Source organism: Larus michahellis, chromosome Z (genome assembly GCF_964199755.1).
Source record: "Larus michahellis chromosome Z, bLarMic1.1, whole genome shotgun sequence".
In the NCBI taxonomy this organism is placed as follows: Eukaryota; Metazoa; Chordata; class Aves; order Charadriiformes; family Laridae; genus Larus; species Larus michahellis.
Window position 1 is genome coordinate 34,856,672 of NC_133930.1, and position 15,103 is coordinate 34,871,774.

The following is a 15,103-nucleotide window of genomic DNA, read 5'->3' on the forward strand; positions in this document are numbered from 1 at the left end:
CTCTCTCTCTTGAATACAATCTGGATCTTTAAGAAACCAATGTTTTGGTACTGAAGAATCCGAAGAGACACTTACGACGCTGACATGAAATGCTCCTCCATTTCATGCCAAAAAGTTATTTTGTTCACTCTTTTTCCCTCAAAATTGAAGTTGTGTGCATAGCCATTACATTTTCATCGCAAAACATTTTCAAAGGGAAATGTTCTTCCCAGAACAACGCCCATGATGGAACGGGACTGACTAAGACTGATGGTGTTTGCCGTTGAAACACGTGGCGAACCCATGTGCCCTAACAGCAGAGAAACGCAGAGCAGCCTGAGAGAGGATGGAGTTTCCCCCCAGCCCCTAGAAATCCTCCCGCCACCTCTTCCACCACGGAGGGCTGCCCATTTGTCCCCACCGCTGTCAGCAGACAAAAGGTGGTGACACCAAGAGCGCATCCAAGGGAGGACACGGCTGCTCGGAGGGACACCGTGAAACCCGCCGGGGTGTAAATTCAGGGCTGAGGTCTTCTTGTCAGCGATTACCACAAAGAATCGGAGGAAGCGGCGTGGCTGCTGAACAATGGAGAGGTCAGGCGGTTCACAGCCATTTCGCGACCCAGACAAGTCAAGGTCAAGAGATTCAGGTAGCAACTTGGCCTGGGCATGAGTTACAGCACAAATGAATTGTTTTAACAAATCGGCTTTGGTCAATTAAACCTAACAAGACATGTTGCATCACGTAGCAGGGTTCTTGACACCAAGGCCAGTAGCGGAGGCCAGCCTCGTAAAACACATCTTTTAACATGGCATAACAAATTTAAGGTAATCCGTCCAGAAACTGCAGATGTCAGAATAATAAAATACAAGTCATCTTGACTAGGAGATGTTTTCACACTTTTAAATCAGGGACACTGGAGTGTAGTCATCCTTTCAAGATGTCTAGCGTCATTTTCAATAGCATTAATCACGCAATAGAAAACTGATGCTGCAGTAAATACACTTGCTATCTCTCAGACACAGGGCACTTCTGTAACGATCCTCTAAGCAAATCCAGCATTTCCTTGTTAGGCGCTTCATCCGAAAAGGCTGAAAACTGTTTGGCATTTTAGGCCAATGGAATTCACAAGCAAAAAAGAATATATATTCTGCAAATATTTTAATTATATTTAATTTCTAAAGACATGGATTTTGTGAATACTGGATTCTAGCACGTACGCATTTCTTTGTTTCTATTTTGAAGAAAAATGTATAAATCCTATGACATCTTTCTCAGAGACAGCTTGTGAAGGATATGACAAGATAACTGACTAAAAATTAAAATACAATGTTGGATTTAAGATAAATAGTTCATACTTACCTTTCACTTGTATAAATTCATCCTTTATGAAAATAGGTATAGTAATTCGGGTTAATAAAACTTGAAGATTGGGAAGACAAATATATAAACAATATGTTCAAGACCAAAATGTTTAAAATTCTCAATTGTCAAATAACTGCAAAGAATACGTAATATACTTACTTGTGTACAGCATTTCCATCAAACCAATATCAGAAAACTTATCTTTTTTCCTAATTTCTCGCTGAGACTCTGAGTTTCTCAATCAGAGTTCACTAACTGTTCATTTTTGCATTTGGCTTTCCTGTTCACTCTCTGAGGAAGAAAAGAGGAACCGTTTTGTTCCGTTTCCATGTGTACTTTTTTCAGGGGGAAATAATTAAAGGCCCACTTAAAGCCACAGAGATGCCTTTTGTGAAGGTGCCTTTATGGAAAGACACTGGAAAACATAAAAGTTTCCCTTCTGCTCTGGACATGATAGGCGGTTACTATTAAAAAGTGCAAGGTTTATCCAAGGGAAAAGAACACTTAATGGTTGAATGGGCTTCAGCTAAGCTTTCACACCATGCTTTCCCCAGTGCCGTATCATGGCAACTTCTCCTTATTTCAATTCTATCTCTTGGAGTAAAAAAAGTAATTTAAAAGGTTCCAAACGCCGTAAGTAGTTAGGAGGAAACTAACGTTAAAATGACTCCGATGTCCCTATAATTTTAAGTCACATTTTTGACTTGAGAAGGGCCGTGGGGGCAAGAGGGATGTAATACACAGGAGTCGTGGGGCACGAAGGCAAAAGTCCTGGTCCTCAGGCTGTCTAAAAACATCCGAAACACTATTCTTAATAAACACACTTTAGACTATCAGACCTTCCTCAGACAGAATCCCCCACAAAAGCCAAGTCTGAAGTGCCCATCTCCCACCGACTGTGAAAAAAACTAGAACAAAAGTCACATGCTGATAACAAGGTTCCTAAGAAATGGCTAAAGAAATACATTTATTTAAAATTTAAAAAGCACAATATGCTTCAGAAAAGTAAAGAACCTCTCTGAGATGAAAGGTGGGGGGGTAGGGGGTGGGGGGTGTAAGGAAGTAATCTTTTTGTAAATGAAAAGTGGGGGGGGAAAGATTAACAGCTGTGCTAGAGGAATGTTCCCAACTTCACACACAACTCACTGCTCCCAGAGGGTACAATATACACACCCAAATCAACTCTCTTTTCTCTTGGACAAAGCTAATAATCTAAGATTTACTTCCCCTTTACTAGCTTCTGAGCCTTTCAAACCACTTCTAATCCAGGCTCGCTGCCCTGAGCCAGGTTTTTAGCAACCAGAGTTTAAAAAAATAAAAAAGGAGAGACAGTGCAAAATCATGAAACCTCCCTGTAATGAATGACATCTTGTTTGACATCTGTCAAACAAACTGGCTAATCGCACAGACCTTCTTCCTTTTTCACATTGACTTAGCATCCGGAAAGTGTCTCCAGATAAGGGATTTCTTCTCCACCCCACACTGGAAGGAGCAACCCTATTCAGTACAGTTAGCCATTTAACTTGATCTTGAGATCATCCTAACCCGAGTGGTTACAGCAAAGCAAGACACCACCTTGTTTGCTGGAACGTAACGCTTTAGGAAGCCTCAGGAATGACTGTGCTTGGCACTGTGGGACGCCGCTCCAAGGACCAGAGCTTCAGAGGGCCACCAGTCCTCGAGACGTCTACGTTACTGTACGAGCAGCAGCGAGGCGGAGAAGGAGGAAAAGCATGGAAGAAGGGAAAGCTAGAAAAAGAAGCGGGCTTGACAGCATTCTCGTGCAATTAACTTTAAAATCCAACCTGCCATGGTATTTAGTGTTTAATTATTTTAATGAAGTTTTCACAGTTACAATGAATCCAATATGCATGAAAATTAAGAAACTTGAAACATAAATCTCTGCTAGTATTTGAAGTATTTCCGTTATGAATTAGTGGCCTTATTTATAGTTTAAAAGCATTTTTTTTTATTCCCAGTATTGTTCTTCTGCCTGAAACTACCGTGAAGCAAGAATCTTCTGTTTTCTTTTCTATTCTTTTCTTTACTTTATAGCTTCTTGCTGCCAATCTAAATGACATTCATAAATTAACACTGACCTCTGAATTTTCAACTAGTTGCACGTAATTTATTTAACCATAAGTCTTTTGTGTCTTAAATGCAACTAATGTCATTTAACCCTATGAAAAGGACTCCCCTTCGTGTACCAGGTAAGAAAAAACAGAACAAGCTAAAAGCTCCTTCCTAAAATGTATATATATTTCATTCCTGACTGCAACAGTAAAATGAAATATGGAAAATTCCCTTTCCTTTCTCATGGACCTGTCATACGACCCATAACCCTGTTCTGAGGCAAACTAAATTAAAAAGAAAAAAAGTATACATTTTGAATTTTTCAGATCTACTGTCCAAATGTCAGTTCACATATACACATTCTGAAAAATTAAAATTTGTGGGTGATCTTTTTAAATGTTTTAATATCCTACATCTTTATAAACAAAGTATCTATAATCATCAATTGAAAAACGTTATTATGCCCGTATATACACCAAATTAATCTCCATCTCCTAATGACAAACATCTTTCCTTCCTGTAATTTTCAGCACAATAGAGCTACTCAACATAGCAGTCATCCAAAATTTTACATTAGAAAACTAAAAAAGAAATCAATACGGTGTCTTTTTCAGTTGACACAGAAAGTTTTTTTTAAATTACATTTTCCGCATGCCCAAAGAGACTGGAATTGCTCAAAGTAATTCAAAGTTTTAAAAAGGTTTATTATTCCCTATCAGATTCTTAAACTGCAAAAAAACTCTTCTCCTATGAGAGCAGATAGAATATGAACTCAGACTTGTGCTTCTGCACTCGCTTTCTGATTCAAAACTGAGATTTAGCGCAAGGGATCAGCACGCCACTTCACTGTGTAAGAAACAAGCTCCTAGAGCACCTAGATGCCTATAGGTGCAGGCCATAATAAGCTCTATTTCCTGTTGTTCCCAGTGTAACTAATAATTTGCTGTGTAAACTCCAACTAATTACCTTGTGCCTTGACATAGCCTTCTGCAAAACAGGTAAAATGTTCTACTGTATGTTCCCAGGTAAAATATGCAGAAGGAGGCAAATCGTTACAGTTAATGGAAGCAGGAACAATCAGCAATTCAAGGGATTGACTGATTCTTCTAAGCCCATTTATTTTTTTATTAATTGTATGTGGAAGCATCAGTGCACACAAGAAACGCGAACCATCGTCCACAATCCATCTGGGTAGTTTGACGCTTAGCCATATGATACAGACTTAGACATTATATGACTTATGCCAAAAGGAGATTGCTTAAAACATAATTTTGATCGTGATTTTAAGTGGAATTTCCTGTAGTCACAGCAAACTAACAACAATAATTTTATTTATAATTTTAAAATATGAGAAGTATAATACTACTATACCATCAATTTTTCTGTACTTACTAAACGAAAACCAAAGTATAACGTGAAGGTGACTACGCAAGCCTATTTCAAAATTTGAGCTCCCTACAAAAAAGAAATGAATTCACTAAACTCCAAGAGCGTAGTAAAACTGAGGTGGCCGGGGAGTTCACCCACCCGCTCCTGCAACTCAGGATACGCTAACGTTCCGGGAACAATCGCGATTCCTCCCGGCAGGAGGACGCGTTTTCCACAGCGGTGCGGCGGGCACACGTTGCTTTCAGGGCTGCCCTCGGTGACAAAGTGACACCCCCCGGCTCTGGGGCAAGGAGTACCAGTCTGCCGGCGCGAAGGCGGGGAGGGAGGGAGGCGTGGAGGGAGGGCAGACCCCGTTCCGCATCCCTGCGGATGTGGCGCCCCGCGAAAACGAGCTCGTCCCCCCGCGGAAAACCCGACGCCCACGACCCGGGGGGGGGGGGGCACGGAGCGGGGGGGACGGCGGCGGGGGACGGGGCGGCGGGCAGCCCCGGCGACCCCTCGGGAGGGCCGGACACACAACCCTCTCCCCTGCCCCGGCGCCCTCCCTCTCCCCCTCTGCTCCTTTCTCTTTTCCCTGTCCCCCCCCTTTCCCTTCCCTTCCCCTCCCCGCCAAGGGACAGGACACAGTCTGGCGATTCAGGGACTCACGTAGGCCAGGCTTCCTTCTGTGCAGCCCTTTGGGCAGAGCTGCTAATCCTTCTTATTAATTAACGAGATAATAGCAGTTAACCGGAAAGCAATATTAATGCTAACTATCTAGGAAACTTCCAACTGAAATGATTTAGTCTTTTTGCTGATTTCCTGGTGACAAAGTCACGCAGCTGGAACTGCAGCAGCATCGTGATGGTTTAAGAAGTTAAAAAAACAAGAGTGCCAGAAGAGTATCGGACTAAGGACATCCGCATCTATTTTCTGCCCTCCTTCTTGGATAGTTTAAAAGGTCCTCCCCTCCCTCAACTTAAGAGTTTATTAACAGCTGGGGATGCGGGCTCCCTCGATTATATCACTCTTACACAAGGACAAAGGAGAGTGTAAACAGTAACATGACTGATCTGAGAAACATACTCTGAGCGGCACATGCATTAAAAACACTTATAAATGTTTACCATTTACATGTACCATTGCCTCAGTCCTTTAAACTCCCAAAGCGTTTCTCCAAGTCTACTATGCTTCATCCAGTAAGTGCTGAAATACCTAACATCAAGTTTGCATTTTATTTATGCTGAAAAAAAAAAAAACTCAGTAGAGATGACGCGGGGATTAGGAATTCTGCAGATGAGGCACATTGCTGTAGGTATTTTATGTTTCAGAAAAAAAACAGCAATGCAATTTTTAATTTTTTTTTTAATTAGCTATTGTAAGAGTAAGTAAAACATCTATCAGAAGAAGGGATTTATATTATCTGGGCTCAGTTGCAACAAACAAGTACTGCAGCTTTCATTCACTGATTGTCAAAAACTTTCCAATGTGCCCACTGCAATGCGGATGCCAACCAACGAATCAAAGGCATTCAGCAACTAGACAAAGAGGGTCTGATGCCAACCTCGGTGCCACTGGCAACCATTATTGGCATCAAGCACATTGTCTGCCTTTTTTTTTTCCCCTCTCCTGGCACTCGACAAACAAAATGGCGGTTCTTGTAGCAACGGGAACGCAGCACAAGCGCTGCACTGAATCAAATACCACCAAATGATTTTATGGACGGAGATGTGTTTCATACCAAACGATAGACACTCTCTGACGCCTGACAGAAAAAAAAAAAAAAAGAAAAAAAAAACCAAACGAAACTATTTTGTCAATAGAAATAACGTTTGTGCCATTTTTAAGCTTTGAGTTTTTTTAAAAACTAGGGGGGAGGACAGGACCTGACACACACAACAAGCAGAGCCCCGCAGAAGTGTGTTATGATTAAGAATTATTTTTATGTTAAACATTGATCACAGTGTGCACTTCCCATTTTCTCCCTCCATTTCAGTCAAAGGAGCAGCATTGCAACTTATGTCAAGCCCTTTTTTCTTTTTTCTGTTTTGTTTTTTTTTTTTAAGATCCTGAGGCAGAAGAGGGAAGTAAAAAAAGAATGGGGGAAGGGGGGGGAAAGATGCTGAATTCTGAGGGAGATAAGCGAAAAGTAGAAAGAGATGAAGTTGGTCAATGACAGAACTTCATAGTTCAGTCCTTATTTCTTCTTTCGAGGCAGGCGTGGAAGTAGAGGCTCTTTTTTATTAAGAACTGAAAGGATTATTGACACCTCTAGATCTGGAAATTGTCAATATATTGTAACATTACTCTGCACTGCAATGCGGATGCCAACCAACAAATCACAGGCATCCTAGGCTAAACAAAGAAGGTCTGATGCCAATCCTGGTGCCACTGGCAACCATCACTGGCACTCGAACTATCCTTCCTCCTCTTTTTTCCCCCCTAATCTTTTTTAAAGCAACAAAAAACCAAACTACTTGGCCCCTTTATTCATTTTATGTGCTAATTCCTTCTTCATATTTCGTTCAGGGATTTAATTGTTTCTACATCTCTCCGCTTAGTTTTTACGTGATACTATTACGCGGGTTTATATATTTAAAGAGAGAAATAAAAAGCAAAACAGCATGTGTATAATGCAGCATTTTGGTTGACTTCATGCTTATCTTTTGCAAAGCCTAGTGCTCTTGATTAAGAGCGCTACAAAGTGCCACAATTAACCTTCTTTCAGTGAGGATAGAGAATCAAAGTTTGACAAAACGGGGGAAAAAAATACAAAGATAACTTAATATGGCTTCTTCAAGAAGAGAGCCAACAGATGTTAACGGAAGGTTTACTGTGAGGCAGCAAGACAGATGCAAAATACATGCAGTTTACAACACACAAAAGGGTCTACTAAGGGTGACTTTGTACACAGAAATTCGCCGGCTTCATCTTCCAGTATATTCTCAAAGTAGCATCGTGTAACTTTGAAAGTTACAATATTGCAGCATGATTATCTTACTCATTTCTGATTAGACAAGGGCTTTAAATAAACTCATATTCCCAAACCATTTAAATCAATAAAATCAGCTATGCCCTGCAATTCCTTCTCCCACTTCACGTTACTGGCTTCCAACAACTTAAAAGTCGACAATGTGTAAGAGTACTCCGGCCTCAGCTTCTTCAGCTCAAGAGCTACTCAAACTGTTTTGCCTCCCTTTGTAGTTTTGACTTTTAGAGACAGGTAAATCCATTAGAATTAATCAGTAAGCTATGTCTTGCAACATATGCATTCAAAATATCACTTGGATTTTTCTTCAGAAAAGGAGTTTAAAGGTACAAATTACTGGTAGTTAAGCTATTTTGTTTAATGCTATCGAAGAAATCTTTCTTGCCATGTTATTGGGGGTCAGATTTACTAGACTCTGCAGCTACTTAAAGTCGCTGCAAAATATCTAAGTGTTTTCTACTGCTGTGGAGAGAAAAATACAAAAAATACAAGCAAGGGAAAAAAACAAAACAAATCAAAACAATGGACCATATTTTTTCATGACGAATAGTAAAAAAAACCAAACCCTATTTATACGTCCACATAAACATAGTGCTCCACCTGCGTGAGTAAATGCTAAAAGACAAATTCACTGAAAACAATAAAGGTTGTGTCGTGTATCTGTTCTTTTACAGAAGGAGTACACGGCGAACGAAAACATGTGCAATTTCACTTTTTTGTTACTAACAAAACCCATTCCGTTTGTTTTTCAGTTAAATCCCGCAGTTATGTACCCGGCATCAGATAACAACAGCCTGCCATCTGCCCTTCTGCAGGCCATTCCTGCCTACTACCAGGCCAAGTTGTGAAATGGCCCACCATCTGCGGCCGGCCAAACTTTCCCTGGTTGAGATCTGCGGCTAAAAAAGAAATGCTTTATCACTGCTGATCAGTCAGCGATACAAAGATGTCTCGAGGTTGGTACGATCACCAGAAAGAACCAAAATTACCCCACACAGAGAAAAAAGCATTTCAGAAGGCTTAGTATCAGAGGAAAAAAACACCTTTATCTGCTTACAACCATTTACAGTTTCGGGGAACCTGCCTATGAATATTGTTACCTGAATATGCAATGTGACCAGCAGTTTTTTCCCCTGATACATGACTATCAGAAGCCCTGTTTTTTTATTTTCATTCTGTAAAACTAAGTTTAAGAAGCTTTTCCACAGTGTTCCTGCAATTTTCCACAATTCAATTATCTGCCAAATAAAATTCCATATATGACTGTAATTATGAAAATACACTTTTCATGGAAAAGTCTCTTGAAATTTTACAACCCGGATCTCTGTTTTAAAAGTAAGATGAACCAGTGATGTAAAATATGAGTAAAACGTTAGGTACTATATGCTGTAATTCTGAATATATTGGGTATTTACAAAGCAGTATTTCTATGCTAAAGTTTTTTCATGTTTTATTTTATAGATGTGAGAAAGTCTATAATTGCTCTTCAAAGTGGTAGTAGGTTCCTCGGTTTAAGGATGAATTCTTGATTATTTGTAACTACAAAGACAATAATAAATATTTGTGGCATTTATTGTGATTGTGCAATTGCACATACCTGCATCTGTTACTAGCAGTACTGGGGAAACTAATAAAATAATAATAATTTGAAAAATAAGAAGAATGTTTTCTGAAGTCACAACTGGAAAAACTATACAATATATTGCCAGTTTTTGAGACACAAAAAGAAAAAAAAAATAAGGCAACTTCAGCAGAACTGAAGTACTACCTTGGTACCTCCCGCTGGCTCTTGAAAGAGAACAAGGCAGGTATGTCAAACGTACATGTCATTCACACAAGTCTGCAGGAATGTGTGTATGTTAAGTATGTACGTATACATGCTGATTTACATATGGATATGTACCCACATTACGTCTATAGACCACAGAATAATGTTTCACTGGAAGCCAGCCCATAGGGGAAACGGGGCTACTTGGAATCAGAGTTTGACATACTAACATAGAAACACGACAATCTGCTTCCTACCTTGCTCCTGCACGTAGTATGCCAAAAACAAATCAAGCTCCTTGACTGATACTGTTATGTGATGTGGCTGGACACAAAGTGCTGGATTTGTGCAATGTGGGGATTTCATGAGCCGCTCTCCATCCGTACTTTCCAAGGGGATGCCTTTGAACAGGATCACCATGACTAGATCCAGACGCCAGACCTTGTCAGCCTGTCGCAGGCAGTCGATTCTCCTAATCTTACCCTTCTGGTCAGGATTGGACAATACACAGCATGGGTGCTTCTTCCCAGTCACCGTGAGCACAAAATCCTCCCGGAACTCTTGGCGAATATCTTTGCGCAGCTTGGCCAGGAGCCTGGATGCCCACTTCTGCTTAATTTCAGGCTTTTCACTAAGTAGCTCATCCTTGACTGCTCTTTCCTCGTCCTTCGACATTCGTTTCTCATGCTTTTTAAAGTACTTGCGTTTTCGAGCCTGAAGGTTGAACCAAGTATAGGCAATTGCACGGACATGTGGAAGAAGTGCCTCAATGAACGGGTGAAATTCATCCTGTGGAAAGAAGTGGAGGGAAAAGAAAAAAAAAAAAAAAAAAAGAAGAGAAGAAGAAAACTCAAAGTCAGTAAGCTCTCATAATCAAAGCAGCATCAAGAATGGTTCCTGAAAATCTTAAAGTGAAATCCAAGACGAAGAGAATAAACACTTAAAATTTACGCCAATTTCTGCATAACACCTTTTATGCAATTACTACCGCTGTCAGGCAGCAGACAAAATGTGCACAGAGAATTGCGTTTTCCCCATATTTCACCCTTTGAAAGAACCATGTGAAGATTTTATTTTGTATGCCTCCCCTCACTGCAGCCCGCAACGCTGCGGAGACAACACCAATTAAAAGAGATGCTATCAAGATATGTTGTTTCTAACATTTAAATATCTGAGTGAAAATGGCTAACATCAAGAAAAGTACCATTGCACAAAGAGGACACTACACGCTTTTAAAAAATCTGAGCAGAAGCGTTCAGAAGGCTGAGGCGAATGCCACAGTTCATTTCTCTTCTCTGTGGCACAGAAACACAAAGCATATACATGCTCAGTGTAATGCCACACAGTTCCCGCTTTTGGAGCATGCTCTCAGCAAGAGACTGCTGGTGGCACAAAGAGCATGCGCCATTAAACTTGATCCATTTTCTTATCAAACGTCCAACATTCCAGCACTGAAACAGCACCATTCCAGTGGTGGTAACTAGAGAAACCAGTATACAGTAAGGGAAAGCGGGCAAAAGACACAGCATGTCGTATACAAATCCCCAACAGAAGCTTCTGTACTTTCAGCTCTTCGGGCTTCCCTCTCACCACCCCCCAAACCCTGTAAAATAAAAGTTTATGAAGTTGAAAACAAAAATTACATTTATGCTCTTCCAGCAGCTCCACTGTGGGTTTTGAAGCCCCACAGAGTCAGTTAATTTGTTAACTGATCACATGAGTGTGGCAATTATTCTAAACCCCTTAAAAATCAATCTGAGGTGTACAATGAAAAATGGCAACTTGGCACAAACTTTGCATTCTTTGTGTTTCTGCATGCTGTGGCAGAGTGACATTACGAGTGCACCACTGGTCAAATGCTGCTTTTGTGAAATCCATGCAATTTATTTACAGTTCCAAAATATATCCCTCTCTGTCATCTGGCTTCACCTGCAAGTTCTTATCTTCTGCCTAGCAGCGATACGGATTGCATTAAGGAGGTAATGCTTAGTTGTCGTCTGCAAGTACATCCTATAGCAATTAAATTAATTCGTTTTGTCTGCGTAAAGCACCATCCTACACATCCATGTTAATATCTAAATAGGCCTTTCCCAAAACTAATGCCTCTTTTCCGTGAGCAAATCCTCTGTTTAAAACAGCACGATCTGCTTATCAAACACTGCTGTATTTTGGTTTGGAAGGGAGACCTTAGGGGAGGTATCTTTCTTCCTGTGTGCAGGCACATTTAGTTTTAAATACCATGCAGATTGCTCATCATACTGAGTGGCACGGCGCAATCAGACTAAAACCGAACCTTTTCTATACAATTATGCTCAAGAATACAATTAACAAACTAATATTTTAGCTACGCTGCTAGACAAGGAATGAATTATGTTTAATCAATAGGCTGATTAACTCCATTAGGTAAAAATGATGAAAGTATAACTAATGGTCTCAATTATACAGAGTTCAGACTGCCACTGCAGAAGCTTCAGGCCAAAAAATTAATATTTAAATCTTCAAATTTCAAACAAACTTCAAAATTTCCTGAATGGCAAAAAAAACCCCACTAGATCTGGTTACCTCTCTTCCCTAACCGTCCTCAAATCAAACAGAAAACAATAGAAAAGTTGCAAGCAGTTTACCTATGACCATGTTACCTTCACAGAAAAAAAAAAGAAAAGGGGGAAAAAAAAAAAAGAAAAAAGAGGAGAGAGACAATACAGAAAGATAATTCAGGACATAAACTATTGCATTACAGTATGATGCTTGACAAAGAGCCACAAAGGCAATAATTAAACTGATTAGTAGTTTCCAGCAGAGATTTGAACAATTCCGATACTATACTGGCACATAAAACTAGGCCATGGAAAGAGTTAAACCACAATCTGTTCTTTGTGTGGGAAGGCAATACTGCTCTGAGTAACCACAGCCCATGATAAGACTTCCCTATCTTCATATGCTTTCTGATGCCATGCTTTTTTCCCCCCTCAATTAGAACTACTAAAGAAAGTTTATTTCTTCTTCTACAGCAGTCACCTTAATCAAAGTATTCAAATAAAATAAAAAAAAATATATTAACATAAGCATAAAGACTACACGGTGTTAAATCCTTACAATTCATTTTAGACTGAATAAAACAGATTTACTACAGATTTTGAAAATTCTAACAGCTGGGGCTAACAGTGGGGAGAAGGCAGGGGGATGAAGAGCTTTGGGAGAAAGGAATTTTTGCCCCAATACAATGTTTTCCCCTACACCTAAACAGACTTCAGCATTTGTAACTTAAAATGGCAATAAAATTAATGTGGAAAATATTCTACTCTACTAGATTACTGCACATCTAGTTTTCATTTTTAAGAAGAACATCACAAACTGATTTGGAATGGCTATTTCTTTAGGTAGTGCACATAGTATTGACAACAATTGCCTATAGCATTTTACATCTATGAAAATTTTATAGAGAAAAATTCCACTTTTTAAATTCCAATCTGTAGTGGTTGAATGTTTCCTTTTCAAAGAGCAAAAAAAAAAACCCGAACGACCCAACCCTTCAAAAAACTGTGTTCAGACTTTTCTTTCATAATATCATTAAGACCTAAAGATATAAATATATGTGAAAGAGTGTGAAGGAGAAACACACCAAAGAACATCCTGTTCTAAAGCAATATTATCAGGTACCTTCGAGAGATTCACTGTGCATCTGGAGTCCTTTCAAATGAAACATTACTTGACAAGAAGAAGTGCCCATAAAAATGATCCTAAATGGAGATTTGCAATTAATCACACACGTTCTCCACTAAACCTCCTAAAAAGCCATCTACAGTCTTTGATTTTTTTAATCCCTTAATATTCACACAGGCAATACTGAAATATTCTTTTTTATGTGGCACTTACCCATGTGCCACAGTTGTTCTTGCAATAAAGTGATTTATGGAGGTAAGATTTTCAAATGTCATATCAAATGGCTCAGATGAACCATTGTGCACTGGCAATTTAAATTAAACTGGAAGTTGCTATATAGTACCTATCTAGCTTGTAAATAAAGGAAAACATACCAGTCATCTAATGATGATAGATAGGACAGGTTTTCTTTTCAGAAAAGGTAAAGGGGAAACGCAGCGCCCTTCTTCTACCTTCCAGTTTTATAAACTTTGTATCAATTCATGCAAGTTTGAACAGAGGACCATACAATAAATATACCAGGCAGAAGCCTAAAAATTTTATACAGAAAACTTCATGTAACTGGTTCTCCCGCGTGGATTTTCTCTGTGCCTAATGAAACAACATATTCTTGGCGGAAAACAAAATGACAACATATTCTGAGCTTCCTGGACCACCATAAAATAAAAATAAACCACGGCAAAAATATGACAAGAGACTAAGCATTTAAAGGCATGCGGTAACTGCATCCTATCATGCCTCAGCAAGAGAGATAAACGCAGTTTACACTCATTCCAAAACAGGGGGAAAGAGGCACGTGGGATGGAAGGGACCCCCCAAAAATTAAATTGCATTTGGTAGGTCATCGTTTCTTCCTTTATGTTATTTTACACACGCCAAACTTTTATTGAAAGAGGGACTGGGTAACATTCGAATTGCCAAGGTTTGTCTTAAAGCTGTACTTTGGATCTGAGACGTGTTTCTAAAAGGAGCTCCAGCCCTGTCGCGGCACAAACTGAACTACGCTTTCGCAAGGAGCTTGGTCCAAACAGGTGTTCTGTGTTTAGAACTTTTACCAAAATATTTTCTTCTGAGCATACACTAGCACAGTCAACGTGCATCGTAAGAGCCCTAGAGACGGCGAACACAATAGAGAGCACAGTTTTGGCTGTACTACTTTAACTCGGTCCCAACTCAAAAAAAAAATAAAAAATCAATCTTTTGCTTTAAATAAACAAATAACACAAAGTAGAAATTCTCATTGCCAGTGTAATCTTCATATTTAATTTATGCAGAGGAAAGATGATTTTTAATATACCTTTATCATTCCAAATAGGTAGAGAAAGATTCCCAATTAAAATCAATTTGCTGCCACCGTGTTCCATGTATGTAGCACTAAGTGGGAAATGTCTCTGCATGGCACATGATACAGCGTGACTGTAAAATATTATGGAGAAGTTATCAACACGCGAAAGCCAGGACTTGCCTTCTTGTATTTATGGCTGTAGAAGTACCATGTTGTGTTTTTGTGTACACCTGAGTGCAGTATTTTAATACAGATTTGTAAAGAATGAGGAAATCCACTACATCTGTGCGTCCAAAAAGCAAACATATGGAAAAAAATGTCATTAGAGTGGGAAACAAGATGAACTACCCGCCGTAATAGAGGTAGTGGTAAGAATTAGCGTGTTTCCAATGTAAAAACCAGTTCTTAAGTTGTGCTGTCAGGTTTATACTCTGGTACAGAGGTCTTATTGCCTGTCAATAATTTCCCAGGATGGACAGCCCACACAGAATTAATTTTTACTAATTGCAGATTCCACCGTATGTAATTATTTCTATGTGTGTACCTGTAAGCATGTGTGTATCTGGTACACAAAACGCTTCCTACATGCATTCATTTCTCTTTTGAAGAAGAA

At 39.5% G+C, this 15,103-nt stretch overlaps 1 protein-coding gene across 11 annotated transcripts in view; it reads right to left on the reverse strand.

Moving 5' to 3' along the window:
* The window catches only part of NFIB (nuclear factor I B), a 172,131-nt gene that overhangs the window by 155,036 nt on the left and 1,992 nt on the right, over nucleotides 1–15,103 (reverse strand). For 7 of the 11 annotated variants that reach the window (XM_074571121.1, XM_074571126.1, XM_074571119.1 and 4 more), the window contains exon 2: nucleotides 9,800–10,331. In XM_074571121.1, coding sequence (XP_074427222.1) covers nucleotides 9,800–10,331 — 532 coding nt within the window. Of the gene's footprint in view, nucleotides 1–9,799; nucleotides 10,332–10,746; nucleotides 10,880–15,103 lie in introns of those variants that run through there. The other 4 variants (XM_074571127.1, XM_074571124.1, XM_074571122.1 and 1 more) reach the window with 1 other exon arrangement.